The sequence below is a fragment of the Rhinoderma darwinii genome, chromosome 2 (genome assembly GCF_050947455.1).
Source record: "Rhinoderma darwinii isolate aRhiDar2 chromosome 2, aRhiDar2.hap1, whole genome shotgun sequence".
In the NCBI taxonomy this organism is placed as follows: Eukaryota; Metazoa; Chordata; class Amphibia; order Anura; family Rhinodermatidae; genus Rhinoderma; species Rhinoderma darwinii.
In genome coordinates, this window is record NC_134688.1 from 278,491,626 (window position 1) to 278,509,421 (window position 17,796).

The 17,796-nt window shown below is 43.4% G+C and overlaps 2 protein-coding genes across 8 annotated transcripts in view; one reads left to right on the forward strand and one right to left on the reverse strand.

The window, feature by feature from the left end:
• The window catches only part of EYA3 (EYA transcriptional coactivator and phosphatase 3), a 96,985-nt gene extending 87,100 nt beyond the window's left edge, over positions 1–9,885 (forward strand). For all 5 annotated transcript variants that reach the window (XM_075853307.1, XM_075853305.1, XM_075853304.1 and 2 more), the window contains 2 exons: positions 850–950; positions 8,689–9,885. In XM_075853307.1, the coding sequence (XP_075709422.1) occupies positions 850–950; positions 8,689–8,769 (182 nt within the window). In that variant the 3' untranslated portion in view covers positions 8,770–9,885. The remainder of the gene's footprint in view (positions 1–849; positions 951–8,688) is intronic.
• XKR8 (XK related 8) overlaps positions 1–17,796 on the reverse strand; it is a 41,159-nt gene that overhangs the window by 4,418 nt on the left and 18,945 nt on the right. Inside the window, exon 3 of one of the 3 annotated variants that reach the window (XM_075853308.1) lies at positions 12,474–16,741. The exons of 1 other annotated variant lie outside the window; for it this stretch is intronic. In XM_075853308.1, the coding sequence (XP_075709423.1) occupies positions 16,062–16,741 (680 nt within the window). In that variant the 3' untranslated portion in view covers positions 12,474–16,061. Of the gene's footprint in view, positions 1–12,473; positions 16,742–17,796 lie in introns of those variants that run through there. One more of the 3 variants, XM_075853310.1, reaches the window with a different exon arrangement.

Genomic DNA, 17,796 nt, shown 5'->3' on the forward strand with positions numbered 1-17,796 from the left:
GGTAACATGTTGCCAACAAACGTTCATGTACCAGGCAGATGGCAAAGCTGTGGGATTGAGGTTTGGCTTGCCATCAAAATGATCTGTTATTTAATGTGTGTCTGTGTAGTTAATCTAGTTTAGCTACTTATTGACATTTAACGTAAATGTAGAAAGTACGGGGAGGGGGGTATGGAGCGGACTCACGGGCCTCTACTACGTACACCATAGGCGTCAGCTGATCCATTCAATCCAGGTTGATTAGCTACTTAACTTCTGCGATGGTGGGGTGCCGATGGTTGTCATTGCTGCCTGGGGACCTAATGACGGCACCCAGGTCAGCCATCTTGGTCCTCCTATTAAGCTCTGCCAGAGACATGCCTTAATAGGAGGATGCTTAAAGAATAACACTGCAATACATAAGTATTGTGCAAGCAATCGAACAATTGCATGTGTAAGTCACCTAGCGGGACTAAAACAAATAGAGGAATTTTATTTTTTTTCCCCCATTCCACAAGATAATAATTTTTGAACGTTTACTAGTACATTATATAGTTCATTAAATGGAGCCATTAAAAACTTGAGGGAGGGTGGGGGGGGGATGAAAAATGGTTGCAGCAGCAAGGGGTTAAAGGACAAACCCCATAGTTTTTTCCCTTCTGTACGAGGTGTCGTAGATCTTCATTGACTATTGAAGAATCCCACGTTCTTTTTTCCTAAGCTTATAGCCTAACTTTGCCTGTTCTTTTTATTAAGATTGAGTTAACATTTGGAGTATGACTTCGATGTGATTTAGCATTTTTCTGCTCTTCACATCTGTAATGTTGGTATTGTGCTTCTATAGATTATATGAATATTCTTGACTTACAGGGAAGGAGAGTTGCTTTGAAAGAATCGTGACAAGGTTTGGGAAGAAGGTTACCTACGTGGTTATTGGAGACGGCCGGGATGAAGAAATGGCGGCCAAACAGGTACAAGAAATGTGTATTTTCTTTAGGTCCTTATAAAGACTATTGGTACTATATGTTTGTCATTATAGTGCTGTTATTTCTTAAATATAGCTCGCTCTACAATGCCAAGGAGCAACAAATTTCTAGTCCAAATCGTAAATATTTTTGGGGTTTGGAGTCATTTAGGTGGCTATAATGTGGCTGCATTTTAATGTCTGTATTATGGTCACAACACCAAGACACCTAGCAAATCGGCTGAACCAATCTTAAATCAACATAGACCCATATGCCGGGGTATTGCAACCGTAATACAGACACTAAAATGCAGCTGCATAATGGCCTTTGAATGAGGCCTTTCTTAGGACAAAGGTGGGATAAAGTACTATTTTTCGGACTATAAAACGCACATTTTAGGAAGAATAAATCTTGACAAAAAGTCCCAGCGTCTTCTATTCGGCAGTCAAGGGGCCTGACTGTGCCAGACCCCGCTGACCGCTTCCTTAACCCCTTCCCGACCCATGATGTGCAGGCATGTCATGGGGGGGGGGGTGATGATTGAAACATGCTCACACGTGGAGCCTGCTCGATACACTGCAGGTGTCAGCCTTGTTTTACAGCGGACATGCTGTCCTAACACCCAGGAACAGCGTTCGTGCTACTCCTGGCCGTTTAACTAGTTGAAAGGGTTCTCCCAGGAGGGACATTTAAGACATATCCACAGGATATGTCATTAATGTCAGATAGATGCGGGTGCTACCTCTGGGACCCGCACCTATCTCTAGAACGAGGTCCCCTTAACCCCACTCTAGCTTTTTGTGCTCATGCTGCCTCCTGGCCACTTGCTGATTACACGGTCAGGAGTTATAGAAACAGCATAACTCACTGAGCTGTTTTCGTAACTCCCATAGAACTGAATAGAAGTTACGGAAACCGCATACCTCGCATGCTAAATTGCATCTGTAACTGCTATTCACCACTATGGGAGTTAAAGATACCGTTACGTGGTTTCCGTAACTCACGACCATGTAATCAAGAAGTGGTTGGGAGTCAGAGTGAGCACAAAAAGCTAGAATGGGGTTTAGGGTTTGTTCTAGAGATGGGTGTGTGACCCGCATCTATCTAACATTTATGATTTATCCTGCGGATATGCTATCAAAGAAAGGAACTGCAGCACTCAAGATAATCCAAAATAATCCCTTTAGATTATTTTGAGTGCTGCAGTTCCTTTCTTCGATTGCATATTGATGTCTCCCTTGGACCTGGGATTCTTTGCTGCGTGCACCACCCATGTTTGGGGAGTTGTCCTTTCACACTGAAGAATTTTTTGTGGCTGTGCTGCTGTTTTCCTGAATATTTATCCTGTGTATATGTCATAAATGTCCCTCATGGAAAAACCCCTTTAAATGCTGCGGCCCCCTCCGACAGACCAACTCGATAGGAATGGGGGGCACCGATGGTTGTCATGGCAGCCCAGGGGCTTAATGAAGGAACTAATAGAATGTGTAAAAGAAAATTTTTAAAAACATTCGATACATTTTCAAGTGCAAGAAAAAATAAAAAAAAACTCCTTTTAGCTTTCACTTCTGTTCAGAAAAGCACAAGCATTGTGAGCTTTACACCACACCTTATTTGCTTCTTTAACCACTTCCTGACCAGGAACTTCACCCCCCCCCCCCCTCTTCCTTGTTCTATTATTCTTCCAACCTGCATGTATTTGTCTTGTTTTTCTCAGAACATATTGGGCTTCCATATTGTGTAAAAAAAAAAAAGATATATTTTGCTTCTTTAAAAAACATGGAAGGAAAAATGGGAAGTAAGGTTGAAAAAAAATGTGAATGTGTGAGTTTAGGTTGATTTTTTTTTTTTTTTTTTTTTAACATCTGGTGCATGCCACTGGGTAAACACACCTGAATACATATTTGGCAACTTCTACCGACTTCAACTATACCAAATATGTGTCTGTCTTGCAGGGTGGCGCTTACAATGAATGGTGCGCAAACTGGCTTTTAGAGAAAAAAATTCTAAAGCTGGTTCGCTGACACTATACGACCATTAAAGATATTGTGGTGTTTCCAGTCCACAAAAATTGATTGCCTATCCTCAGGATAGGCCATCCATATCTGATTTGGTCAGGACCCGACACCCCCGTCGATCAGCTGTTTTGAAGAGGCCACTGTGCTTATACGAGCGCTGCTTCCCCTTCATTTCCTTTACTGCTCACACTGTGAATCGCGGACACACTTGTAGCGGCGGTTCACAGTATTAAAGCCTTCTCCCATTCAAGTGTAAACTGTAATACTGTGAACAGCCGCTACAAGTGTGTCCGTGATTCACAGTGTGAGCAGTAAAGGAAATGAAGGGGAAGGGATGATGGTACGAGCATCGCTGTCCCTTCAAAACAGCTGATCGGCATGGCTGCGGGGAGACGGGCCACCACCGATCAGATACTGATGGCTAAGGCTCTATTCACAGTGTCGGCAGTTTTGCGTCCGTTCCAGGCCGTGTTTCCGTTTTTAACGGTCACACAGACCCCCCGTAGGTAGTGCCCCACTGCCCCTCCCCCCGTAGGTAGTGCCCCACTGCCCCTCCCCCCGTAGGTAGTGCCCCACTGCCCCTCCCCCCGTAGGTAGTGCCCCACTGCCCCTCCCCCCGTAGGTAGTGCCCCACTGCCCCTCCTCCCGTAGGTAGTGCCCCACTGCCCCTCCCCCCGTAGGTAGTGCCCCACTGCCCCTCCCCCCCCCCGTAGGTAGTGCCCCACTGCCCCTCCCCCCCCCCCGTGGGCAGTGTGCCACACTGCGCCCCTGCCCCTCGGTGGGCAGTGTGCCACACTGCGCCCCTGCCCCTCGGTGGGCAGTGTGCCACACTGCGCCCCTGCCCCTCTGTGGGCAGTGTGCCACACTGCGCCCCTGCCCCTCTGTGGGCAGTGTGCCACACTGCGCCCCTGCCCCTCTGTGGGCAGTGTGCCACACTGCGCCCCTGCCCCTCTGTGGGCAGTGTGCCACACTGCGCCCCTGCCCCTCTGTGGGCAGTGTGCCACACTGCGCCCCTGCCCCTCTGTGGGCAGTGTGCCACACTGCGCCCCTGCCCCTCTGTGGGCAGTGTGCCACACTGCGCCCCTGCCCCTCTGTGGGCAGTGTGCCACACTGCGCCCCTGCCCCTCTGTGGGCAGTGTGCCCCACTGCGCCCACATGCCCCTCTGTGGGCAGTGTGCCCCACTGCGCCCACCTGCCCCTCTGGGCAGTGTGCCCCACTGCGCCCACCTGCCCCTCTGGGCAGTGTGCCCCACTGCGCCCACCTGCCCCTCTGGGCAGTGTGCCCCACTGCGCCCACCTGCCCCTCTGGGCAGTGTGCCCCACTGCGCCCACCTGCCCCTCTGGGCAGTGTGCCCCACTGCGCCCACCTGCCCCTCTGGGCAGTGTGCCCCACTGCGCCCACCTGCCCCTCTGGGCAGTGTGCCCCACTGCGCCCACCTGCCCCTCTGGGCAGTGTGCCCCACTGCGCCCACCTGCCCCTCTGGGCAGTGTGCCCCACTGCGCCCACCTGCCCCTCTGGCTAGTGTGCCCCACTGCGCCCACCTGCCCCTCTGGGCAGTGTGCCCCACTGCGCCCACCTGCCCCTCTGGGCAGTGTGCCCCACCTGCCCCTCTGGGCAGTGTGCCCCACCTGCCCCTCTGGGCAGTGTGCGCCCACCTGCCCCTCTGGGCAGTGTGCGCCCACCTGCCCCTCTGGGCAGTGTGCCCCACCTGCCCCTCTGGGCAGTGTGCCCCACCTGCCCCTCTGGGCAGTGTGCCCCACCTGCCCCTCTGGGCAGTGTGCCCCACCTGCCCCTCTGGGCAGTGTGCCCCACCTGCCCCTCTGGGCAGTGTGCCCCACCTGCCCCTCTGGGCAGTGTGCCCCACCTGCCCCTCTGGGCAGTGTGCCCCACCTGCCCCTCTGGGCAGTGTGCCCCACCTGCCCCTCTGGGCAGTGTGCCCCACTGCGCCTCTGGTTAAAGTTCCATGATACAATGGTCAGGTACTGGATCGTACCCGGCTCTTCCTGATACCCCTGGTGGCGTTGCGTACAGGGGTAATAATGGGGGGTTAGTTGCAGCCTTTTTACTGGCAAACAGACAACTGCCATTACTAAGGTGGTAATAAAGTATTAAAAAACAGAGATATAACTCCCTGTTCATACACATCTTGCTGGCACCGATCTTGATGCGGAAATCACGTAGGAATCAGCGCCATAAAACCCCCAAAAAAGCGTAGTTTCCTTTCTTGCAGCTTCCGCCTCTGACCTCCCATTGAAATCTTTTCGGAGGCGTTTTTGCCCATGGTCCTTGCATTAGCTTCAATGGCTGCGGACGTAAACTGCGGGGAAAAAGTGCAGGCAGTTTAAAATAGTCTTCAAAATTCCTGAATGAATTCTGAGGCACATTTTTTTTTTTTCTGCCTGCAAAAAACTGTGAACAGGGCCTAAGGGTGTATTCACACAGTGCAGTTTTGACACGTCTTTCCCGTGCGGCCGAAAACCACATCGAATCGGCTGCGTGGCGAAAACACTGCAAAACCGCACTGGTTTGAATAGACCCTCAGAAGTTTATTTTTTTCTATTCAAGTAAAAACTCCCCCGCACAACCCATTTTATTTTTTTTAAATAAACGTAGTCCAGCGTATCTACGTCGTAGTCCAAACGGTCGATCAGAACCTGCAAAATAAAAAAAAAGTTAGCAATATAAAAAATACAATTCTTTTCAACTACAGGGACTTCGGTCTTCTCCCTGCACCGCAATAAAAACTAGACGCCAATGAAAAATAATTCCCTTAGGGCATGTTCACACGACGCTCCAAAAAACGTGTAGACGTGTCAAATACACTAGCGTATCTTGTGAAGCGCCTTTTAAAATACGGCTTTATGTGTTTTTCACGTGTTTTTTTTTTTACGCATTTTGCGTCATTGGGAGTTCCATTGACTATGGGAACGTTTGGCGCGCTTTACGTGCCAAAGAATTGACAAGGCGCTGCTTTTTTTTCCTCCCAACGCGTTTTTTTAAAACACTTGCGTAAAAAACTCGTGTTGTATGTACTAACGGCTCGCTTTCCCACTCATGTAAATATGAAGCCAAGCGTTTGATACGTAAAATGCAACAAAAACCGAGTCAAATACATGTGAACCAGTCAACTGAAAGGTCATTCACCACAGGATCTTCCCTCGTGACTTTCATTATTCTGAGCCTTTTGGTGTTTCCTGTAGCTTCTGCCAAAAACACTCCCAAAATGAAGCTGGACACTGCTTACCAATTTAAAGACGCCTTTTCCTGGCTTGTAGCCAAAAATAGGGAGGGGGTGAGTCCCCCCCCCCTCCCACACGTTTACAACAGCTGTAGGTCAGGCTGCCCTGCCTGATTCACCTTGCTGTAATTCTGGGAAGTGCACCCTCTAGTGGCCAACATAGGAAAACATGTCAAACTATTTAATTTAATACTTTCCGCTTTACTTAAGTGATAAAAATAAGTAACTTACTTAAAAGAAGCAAAAAAAACAACGTTTTATTTGGCGACACATTCCCTTTTAAGGAATATGTCTCAGACATTACTCCAAATCCGTTTTGGTATAGTGCTAACATCCTTCCCAGTAGAAGTATTGATACATGAGCACCACTGCTTTTTAGTGCATAAATCCCTAGACACGTCTATGTCCTGATTATGCTAATTCAGAAAATTGTCATATAATTAGAATCACCGTTTTTCATATGTGAATGTTATTACTATACTTTAATAATAATAATGCATGCTAATATTGTATTTCCTCCCAATGATCTCCAAAACTGCCACACCACCTATGTAAACTATGATATATGTTTTTCAAGGTCAATTGGGTCATAAGCAAGCTGCAACAGTAGCAAATTTTATTATTAAATATATATGGAGGGTTCTCCCGTCAAATAGCTTTGACTGGAGAAGCTTTTAAAGCGTACCTAACTTTTCAGGTGACTTCTCAGAATAAGGTGTCATATGTGTGCACATGCGGAATAAAACTATTTCTGGCCGTTATATCACTTGTATGTAGCATTTTTTTAGCTGATATCCCCTATGCAGGCGCTCTCTAATTCTCTGTTTTCCCTGAGCTAGTGGCTGGAGTGTACCTGCTATCATGTCTTCTATACACAGCACACATAGAAGAGGCAAATCCTTCTCACCCCTCCCCTCTCCATTGACTTCTATAGACTGCAGCATCTGTCTCTTTGCTGCTGCTCCCCTCTCAATAGACTTCTATAGGCAGCGTCTGTGTCTCTCTCTGCTATCCCCTCACGTCTCCATAGACACACCCCCAATTCCTGCAGTGTCCTCTGCTCTGAAACTAGAGACTGATTTTGCTTGATAACTGGGTGAACAGCAGATTACAGGAAGTGGCAGTAACTTCACACAGAATTTTAACAGTAAGCAAATTACAAAGTTGATCTACATTTCTGTGCAAAAGTTTTAGGCAGTTGTGGAAATAATGCTGCCAAAGTTTTAGGCAGTTGTCAATTAACCAAATACGAAGTGAATGATCAGAAGAGAAGTCTAAATCAAATCAATATTTGGTGTGACCACACTTTGCCTTCATAACATGCCAAGACTGAGCACAGCAACAAGACACAAGGTATATTTCCCTCGATGCCTCACATAAATAAGAATACCAAACTATGTAGCAAAATATAAATACTTTATTATTACTTTAACAAATCGTTGTACAAACCATTAAAGGCACCCAATTAAAATATAATATGCAAGAAATTGCACACAAACAGGACAGTGTGATTTATATAAGACAGGACAAAAGCAAGTTTAACATATCTACTAATGCATCTATATACATAGTACCAAACTAATCAGTAAGCATTTACTATATGTGCAAAATTCCCAAAATCTTACATGCGCATATCCATAAAAACAGATGCAAGCTCAATACACAAGTAGACATTATCCACCGTCAAGTAGACATTACTAACTGCCTTCACACTGTAAAGCACCCCAACACACATTTCGCACCTGGCTATTCTGCAGCAGGATAACAACCCCAAACGTTCAGCCAATGCATTTAAGAACGATCTTCAGCATAACTAAGAACAAGGAGCCCTGAAAGTGATATCGCCCCCACAGAGCCCTGATCTCAACATAGAGTCTGTCTGGAATTACATGAATTGACAAAGATTTGAGGAAGCCTACATCCACAGAAGATCTGTGGTTAGTTCTCCAAGATGTTTAGAACAACCTCCCTGCCGAGTTCCTTCAAAATATATTGATTTGAGTTAGATTTATCTTCTGTTCATTCACTTTGCATTTGGTTAATTGATTAAAAAAAAAACTCACACTTCTATTTTTGAAAGCATGTTTACATTGCAGCATTTTTCCACAACGGCCTAAAACCTTTGCACAGTACTGTATATTAGGTATACTGTTGGACTAACATACAATGTTTAAAAGGTTAGTGTTCATTTAAATACAGTTGCTATAAAATGTTGTGCTCTTGGGGTCTAACAGATCTGAAAACATGTTAAATTCAGGAGCGTTCTGTTAACCAGCATTGCTGGATCAAGAGGACAGACTGTCCTTTTCTGGAGTTTGAGCATGCTAGAAATAATAGATCTTTGGGGCCGAGGGTTACAATTTGTTTTCAACTAATATGTAAATGTACTTTGTACAAAGAATTAGTCTACTGTTTGTTACATTGAAATATCTAAAATTTAGCTGAAGCAGGCTTTTAAAAAAACATTTTTTCTCTTCATTTAAAAAGCATAACATGCCTTTCTGGAGGATCACAAACCACAATGACCTCATCTCCCTACACCAAGCTCTGGAGCTGGACTTTTTGTGAGAAAAGCATGGACTCTTGTACAAGCCACCAGATCTGCTGAAATGAGATGAGCAGAACTAAATTTGTCAACCTAAGAAAAATCAGTTTGATCTGATATCTGCATCTATCCTCCTGGAAGAGGAAAAAGCCATTGGGTTCTGGCCTCCATGGATGAAAAATCATTCACATGTTCCTGTCCTTCAGTATTGCAGAATGTCCAACTGTCTTTTACATGTCACCTACCTCTTCAGTTGATTGCCAGACTATTTAGTTTCCTGCTGGGTATTTACCATGGCACCTACCTCTTCAAGCTCTTCACGTTCAGCGTCATCACAACAGTAAGGCCATCTTCTTGTGAAATACACATTTTCCATCAATAAGACTAAGTAAATAAAAAGCAGACTTTTTTTTTTTTACTTTTTTTGGTTAATATCTGATGAGCCGTGAAATGTAGCAGTGGATCCTGACTTATTCTGAATTTCATCCTTGTATCAAATGAACTCCCCAAATCTTTCAACTACGGATGGATACTGTCTGCATCAGACTAAATCTGTCAGCTCCCCTAATCTGAGTAAAGATTAGGGTAATGTACGTTTATCTGGGATTTTTAATAGCAGAACAAGTCATAATGGCTTGTCTTTATTGTTGTCTTCTTGATAACCATTCTGGAAAACTTTATGAAATACCTCGATGAGGGAGGGGAGAAAGACTCCCATTACTATATCTTAAAAGTTGGTAACTTATTAAAACGTTTTTCTCCTCTCTCTATATTCTTCTGTCTTATTTTATATCTCATATTTTATGGCCATCAAAGAACACAAACCCTGTGGCGTGGATTGAAATGTTACCATTATCTGATAATGTTGCAATATTGAAGCCCAACGTATCAAGAGTCTGTATTAAATGCATAATTTCAGTGTATTGTGGAAAACATAAACAATTGTAGGGTGAACAGTTGTCAAGAAAGGCATGAAGGTAACTATGCCCACTGTGACCTGGGTGTCAGTCAGTATATTGTAACTGCCTTATTTATGGGATTCATAATGTTGTGACGTTAGATATGAGCAGACAGCTCAGTCTCATCATATGTAAACTTTTACAAAGCTAAAATAAAACTACCAACAAAAACTGTTACTCTTTCAGTTTAATTTAAAAACAAATGTTGGTTCATGCTCAAGGACTTCAGGCAGCTTAATCCCATAAAGGGATTTTCCAGCCAATAAAAATTGATGGCCTATCGTGAAAAGGCCTAGCTGATGGGTCTGGGTCCGACCCCCGGGACCCCCGCTGATTCTGATGTTTTGAAAGGGCCGCAGCGCTGGTACGAGCGCTGCTTCTCCTTAATTTCTACTTGCTTGCTCACTGTGAATGTTCGACACACTTAGTGGCGATTCACAGGCATTGCAGCCTTTTCTCCTGTTAAAGTGAATGGGAGAAAAGGCTGCAATACCTGTGCATCGCCACTAAATGCATGACGGACATTTACAGTAAGCAAGAAGAAATTAAGGAGGAGCGCGGCGCCCCTTCAAAACAGCTGACCGGAGAGGGTCCTGGGAGTTGGACCCCGACCCATCAGCTATTGATGGCCTATCCTGACAATAGCCCATCAACTTTCATCAGCTGGAAAACCTCTTTTTCACAAACACTTTGTAGCATTTCTTGGGGTTTTTATTTTGCCCAAAAGTGCTGTGGCCAGAAGTTACTTTAAAAGATGTAGCAAAATATGAGAAGCCTACATAGTGTTTTGGTTTGTGCCATTTTTATAGCATTTTGGTCAGTGGCATTTCTTTCAAAAGGCGTCTCTAAAGGACTTTAAAAAAAAAAACATGGCTTGTAAAACTTTTAAAACGTTGATAAAGTGTGTGTGTGAGAAGGAAGCTTAAGAAGAAATCTTTACTAAGGAGCAGATAACATTTCACAAATATTAAAAATATATTAATACTGTAGTTTGTAAACACTAATAAAACAATACGGACACAATATAGCAGTAACAATATATACAGACACACACATGAAAATGATGCATAGATATGTACACAATCAACTTTTCCAGCGTATGTTAAGGCAATCTGGTAGGAAATCTTACACATAAGCAGCAACTGTATAATAAAGCTTGTTTAATGCTTCCAGAATTGTGACCCTTAGTAAACACACAAGTAGCTACTCCTATGTGTAGTGTTCCCAAAGGCAACAAGCTGTATAATAGCCATCTGTGGGTCATTTATGTAATGTATTAAGTAGCCCTTGTGTGCGATCAATTGGTAACCAGAATAATGTAGTGTTGGTTCCCGGATTCATGAAAAGCCTGTTTCCCATTCCTGAAGCAGCATTGAAAAGAAGTGAAGTCAAATGCATTAATGAACACAATGTCTATAGGATAAATGACAAATCACTTGTTGGCCAGCCATTGTGTGTACACTACACAATGGTATATACTACTGAGACAAACGTGTAAAGGGGTTGTCCGCTAGCAGAAACTGATGACCTATCCACCAGATAGGTCATCAGTATATGATCGTGGGGGTTTGACACATGGACTCTGCACCGATTGGCTGCCAGCGGGCACCTGATGTCATTGCACAGCATGCAATGTAAGGAGCCGGATGCAGTTGGCTCCGTACATTCCATAGTGGCCATGTTGCAGCTCTGCTCCTATTCACTTGCATACTGCAGCTTGGCCGCTATTACGTGACCGGAGCCATCTGCGACCGGCATGGACGTCTGATGCCCAGAGGCAGCTAATTAGCGCAGGATCCGGGTATTGGATCCCCACCGATCGTATACTGATTACCTATCCGGTGGATAGGTAGGCAGTTGTCCGGTAGTGGACAACCTCTTTGTCTCTTTTACACAGGTCGATCATTGGGCGAACCAGCGCACTTCATATAACATGCCCAGCGATCAGCAGACAAATCAGAAAATGCTTGTTTGTCGGCTGATTGGATCTTTTGTGACCAATAAGTGATTATTGCAAACTGTATAGGGATGAATGTAGTAACGATAATTCGCCCCCATACTTACAATCATTGCTTCATATAAATGGCGCATAGTAGCGCCGATAAACATGTTATCAATTGGCGGTTGTTACGTGCCATGAAATGCCTGTGTAAAAGGACCTTAAAGAGGCTCTGTCACGACCTTATAAGTGCCCTATCTCCTACATAATGTAGGTGACAGCAGTGCTTTTTATTTAGAAAAACTATCTATTTTTACCACGTTATTAGCAATTTTACCTTTATGCTAATTACTTTCTTAATGGACAACTGGGCGTGTTTTTACTATTGACTAAGTGGGCGTTATACAGAGAAGTGTATGACGCTGACCAATCAGCATCATACACTTCTCATTCATTTACTCAGCACATAGTGACACTGCGTTGTTCGCTATGTGCTGTCTTATACTGACACATTAACGTTACTGAAGTGTCTTGACAGTGACTAGACATCACCTCCAGCCAGGACGGGATGTATAGTCACAATCTCGACACTTCGGTAACGTTTGTGTGGGACTTTCAGCAGAGCAAAGTGTAATCTCGCTGTAACCTGTCATTTACAGCGTGATCTTGCGAGATTACGCTTGCTCTGCTGTAAATCCCACACAAACGTTACCGAAGTGTCGAGATTGTGACTAGACATCCCGTCCTGGCTGGAGGTGATGTCTATTCACTGTCAAGACACTTCAGTAACGTTAATATGTCAGTATAAGACAGCACATGGTGAACAACGCAGTGTCACTATGCACTGACTAAATGAATGGAGAGAAGTGCATGATGCGGATTGGTCAGCGTCATACACTTCTCTTCACAACGCCCACTTGGTCAAAAGTAAAAACACGCCCAGTTGGGCATTAAAGTCATTAGCATAAAGCTAAAATTGCTAATAACGTGGTAAAAATAGATAGCAGTGTTTTTTTATTTAGAAAAACTGTCATCTACATTATAGCGCCCATCTCCTCATATAGGAGATAGGGCACTTCTAATGTGGTGACAGCCTCTTTAACAAGGCTCTACTGATCATTGCTCAGTACTTATAGGTGTTTTTCCACCATTGGAAGGGATTGCATAACACGAAGACCCCCCGCTCACCGATTCCCAATATAAGGGGGCGGCTGGCTAGTTAAACTCTGCAGTTCCTTCAAAGTTGTGAGGGTTTTTTTTCCCCCCTTCACTTGACTGCAGCGCTGTTACAATAGCCTACTATGCAGGTTGATGGGAGGACCGCTATGCATGGAAAAAGCCAGGATTGGTAGGGCCCTTCCCCCACTGATCACAATGGGTATAGTATATCTTGCCGATTTTCCATTACATTATAAGATGGGAATGCTGTACAGCCAAGCGTTTTGTGCTTTGGGCAGCTTCACTAATTTGAACAAGGCCTTTCAATGGATTCTGGTAGGTTGTTTTTTTTTTTTCTTCTTTAATGAACAGCTAATGATGCAGTCATTGTGATACATTAACAAATACTGGCATACCTGTGGAGTTGCAGTGTGTGCACTTTATTCCCCAAAATAGTACATGTTGTGCTTCTGTCACATCTGCGCCAGGGTCCTGTTGCGTCGGAGCTCTTCATCGGAACAGGACCCTGATTGACAAATGGAAACCAAAGGTTTCCGTTTCCATTACCATTGATTTCAATGGTGACGGATCTGGTCCCAATGGTTTCCGTTTGTCTCCGTTGTGCAAGGGTACCGTCGTTTAGACCCTGGAGCAGATTACAATTGAATACGGTGCAGCTACTGAATATCAGGTTGCACCTGCTGTTGCTAATCACAGGTTTTCTCAAGAGAATTATTAGAAAACGGTAATCTGACGTGCCTAATATGACTTGAAGATTATACCCCTTTAACAAATAAAAAAAAAAAACAGTTTGTATGGCAAAAAGTAAAGAGTGGGCTTGATAACGTTTTTGTTCTTCACACAACTGCATTAATCATTTTACCCCTTGTATTACATTTGTCCTCAAGCTGCTAATTAAACAAAAAAAACACCATGCTAATTTTTTGCCAAAAGGAGTGGATGCCAAAAAAAGACTATGTAGTAAAACTTTAGAATAGTTTTCCTCTATATCCTGGCTTTAGCAAAAAATACAATTAACTTCATTATGTTAACATGGCCTAAACTACTGCGTGATATTGAATATTCATATTCCTAAGGCAAGAGACAACTCTTGATTTATAAAGCGGCCATTAAAGGCTACATTCCTTTTCTTAAAGTGTAACTAAACTTTTAAAAAACTTTTTACATGTCAGAAGTTTTGATCAGTGGGGGTCCGAGCACTGAGGCCCACCATCAATCACTTATATAAAGTGGCAGAAGCTCTCTGGTGAGCAGCTTCGTTTTTGATCGGCTTTCCTCTGAGCGGTGTGTCAATAGAAAGTCTACATAGAGTCCAAGGAAAGCCGATCATAAACTAAGCAGCACAGCGCTCACCTGAGCGCTTCGTTTTAGCAATTAGTGGGGGTCTCTGTGCTCGGACCCTCACCGATCAAAACTTTTACCATGTCTAAAGTTTTTTTAGTTTTTTTTTAAAGTTTCGTTACCCTTTAATACTATTCTTATACGGCATCATGTGACCATATATTGGTTAGCAGCAACTGGCTTTATGGTTGTCCATCTACATGTATGAACTAATGAACCTGAACGTGTAATGAGTTGTTTTTTTTCTTTCTGGTAATTTTTCAGGATTCTTTTTATATGCAATGACTAAACAGTAAGTGGAAACAATAATTAAAATATTAACCCCTTGGCACTGCAACCATCTTTAATTTTTACTGTAGGGGAAAGGTGGACTTTTTAAAAAATAGATATTTTTTTGTACATGACAAACTATTTAACAAATTATTTCAATTTAAGTTTTTTTAATTATGCATTGCAGTGTAATGTGATTTTTACCGGCTCCTATTAAGCCCTGCCAAGGCTTTAAAGGTGAAGCAAGATGGCAGACCTGGGGGGCCTTCATTAGGCCCCCAGAATGCCATGACAACGATCGGCACCCCGTAATCACGTTGCTGGTGAGGAGCCCCCTCTCTGTCTAATGGCTTAGATGCTGTGGTTGGGAGAGTTTGGCCAACGGTTATCTAAAGTGTTTGGCTAGCTTCAAGCCGGTTATAAACATCAGGCTACGGCTACACCTAGACTTTTTGTTGTAAGACTTTTTTTTTTTCTATAGTGTAATCCAAACTAAACAATTGATTTTCATGTTACTTGATGGAAGAAGTGTGGCTACTGCTTTTTAAAATTGCACCATGAAACTATTCAAGCGAGTTGCTAAAGATTCCTTATTTCATAGAGTAGTTGAGAGTCTCAAACTTCTCTATGCATATCACTGATATTTTTGTAGTGAGAAACAAAAAGGCTAGGTGTAGCCCTAGCCTAAGGCCTCATGCACACGACCGTGATTTTGCGTCCGCAATTCCCCCGCAAATCCACGGGAGAATTGCGGACCCATTCATTTCTATGGGCCCATACACACTATCCGTGTTTTCACGGGTCTCCGCATGTCCGCACATCCGTGCCGCAGAAACTCAGGACATGTCTTATTACGGGCCGCAAATTCGATGCGGACATGCCAATAGAAGTCAATGGGCCCGTGGAAATTGCGGATACACCTCCGTATGTCATCCGCAGTTTGCGGATTTGCGGAAGTGTTGCTAGGCGACGAGCGGGAATGAGTTCTGTCGTCATCCTGTTTTACCTAGGCTTTTTTTTTTTTTCATCCGCATTTTGCGGATTACATACGGATGACCTGCGGATTACATTTCACGGAACACGGTCCTGGAATTTGCGGACCAGAAAAACACTACGGTCGTGTGCATGAGGCCTTAGATGGTTATTGGGTGAAGCATTTGATTTTGACTCTCCCAACAGTAAAGAGTGTGTTCTTTTTGTCCGGTTCATTCAACCCCACAATGCCAACGCTCTACAAATAATCTGCTAAAAAATATGATTACAAACCGGATATGTACAAAAATGCAAGTATATACCCTGGGAATAGTGGCCATTTGTCTGTCTTTTGAATAAGGTGGTTTTTGAATAGTGTCCTCATGGTGGTGGTGGAGTAGCCATATCCGAAGTGTTCCCGGATACTTGTAAGAATTGTATTGCTTGTTTTACCATAGATGCTAGGACTGTAATATATATATTTGAGAATCTCTAAGGACTATGCTATATATCTTGCTTACCTTGTTTATAGGAATCCTAGTAGTTCTATTTTCGCATGGCTCTTATCCTTTGTTAATTTATACTGAAGAATATTACAAATCTGAAGTACAGAAGCGATTTAGAACATCTTGCACATGGGAAGATTAAAAATGTCCTAGTATATTTGCCTTGCTAAATACTTCATTCTATTATTGGCCAGTTGCACAGTCTTCCCTGCTAAAAGTAATTTATTTGTTCCTGCACCTATTATGCCATCTGGTACATCAAAGCACTGTTTGGTATCATTGCGCACATTGGGATGTAGATACTTGTAATAAATGAACCTCAACAAAAGACCAACTGCAAAAAATATTATGTTAATCATAATAATGTGTGTTTCGTACCCATCGAGAATGGATGAAAGCCTAAATTTTACCCAAGACACAACAAGTATCACACTGTCTATTGTAATAAACACATGGTACACAATACATCTGTAGATTGTTCTCCCATCAGCAATGTTAAACCATGAGAAGTAAAGAATTATGGCCACTGTAGCCCTGTACACAATCTCCAGGAATTTGTGCTTCATGAATTTTGTTTTCTGCTGTGTAGCCCATAAAAAGAAGGCTAACCAGAGGAGAAGAAAGTGCAGAGCAATCATCCAATGGAAAGTGACTGTAAAGAGTATAATACAGAGGATGCGTGATGAAATGAGACAAAAGTTCCAGAAGTAGTAGATGGCTGAAGAGAGGTTGCTAAGCTTCTGTTTCCCCTGCAGGAACAGTCTCAGGGATTGGTGGTAGTCCAAAATTGCCCAGCTAATACAGATAAATGACATGAAAATGGTGAAACCTACAAGACAAACAGGTGTTAAAACTGCATCATCGTGTTACTGTTCCTTTAATTGTACTGTGCTTTTTGAGATGTTCCCAAGGGAATATCTAGTTCCTCGCAATAGCCTAGTCTAATTTACACAATTGCCAGTCTGGTAAAACAGGTCTGTAGTACTGCAGCTTAGAGTGCATTTACATGAGACCTTTTTATCAGCACAGCAAAAACACAAGCGGTTTTACCGCTGTCTGGAAAGCAATTTTGAAGAGATTTTCGAGCTACTCCATGTATTCCTACAGACAGCGATTTTTTTTTTTTTTTAATACAAGAATTTGCTTTTAGACTAATGCTTTTGTATGGACAGCTATTAAATCGCTCACTACAAATAAAAAAAAGTTTGTCTAGCCCCAGCCTAAGGGTATTATTTTCGGCCTTTTTTCTGGCCAAAAAATCGGAAGCAGAACGCCTCCAAACATCTGCCCATTGATTGCAATGAGAAATACGGCGTTCTGTTCCGTGGGGCAGTTTTGAAAAACGGCCGCGAAAAAGAAGTGCAGGTCACTTCTTGGGACGTTTTTGGAGCTGTTTTTCAGAGACTATTGAAAACCGCTCCAAAAACGCAGCGAAAATCGTGAGTGGCTTCAAAAACGTCTGAAAATCAGGAGCTGTTTTCCCTTGAAAACAGCTCCGTATTTTGAGATGTTTTTTACTCAGCGTGTGAACATACCCTAAGACTACACAGACTGGGTCCACACATCGTGTTAAAAATGTGTTTTCTTGATGCGGATTGTGACAAAAATGCGTTTTGGCCGCAAAGCGAAAACCCAGCCTAAGTTTTTTTTTGTTTTTTTTTGCGGCATTCTTGGTTCATTTTATCGCTGGAGTGACAGCTGCAGTCCACAAGATTGAAAGCAACTCTAATCCTGCAGCGATTGGCCACAGCATGTGGGCATTGTTTCGGCCACCTCTATGTGGGATCGTGCCCTCAGTGAATGTCCATCCCTCAACACCATTTCATTTTTTTTTTTTTAATCAAAGTCAAAAATGACAAAATATCTGAAATATATATTCGTGGT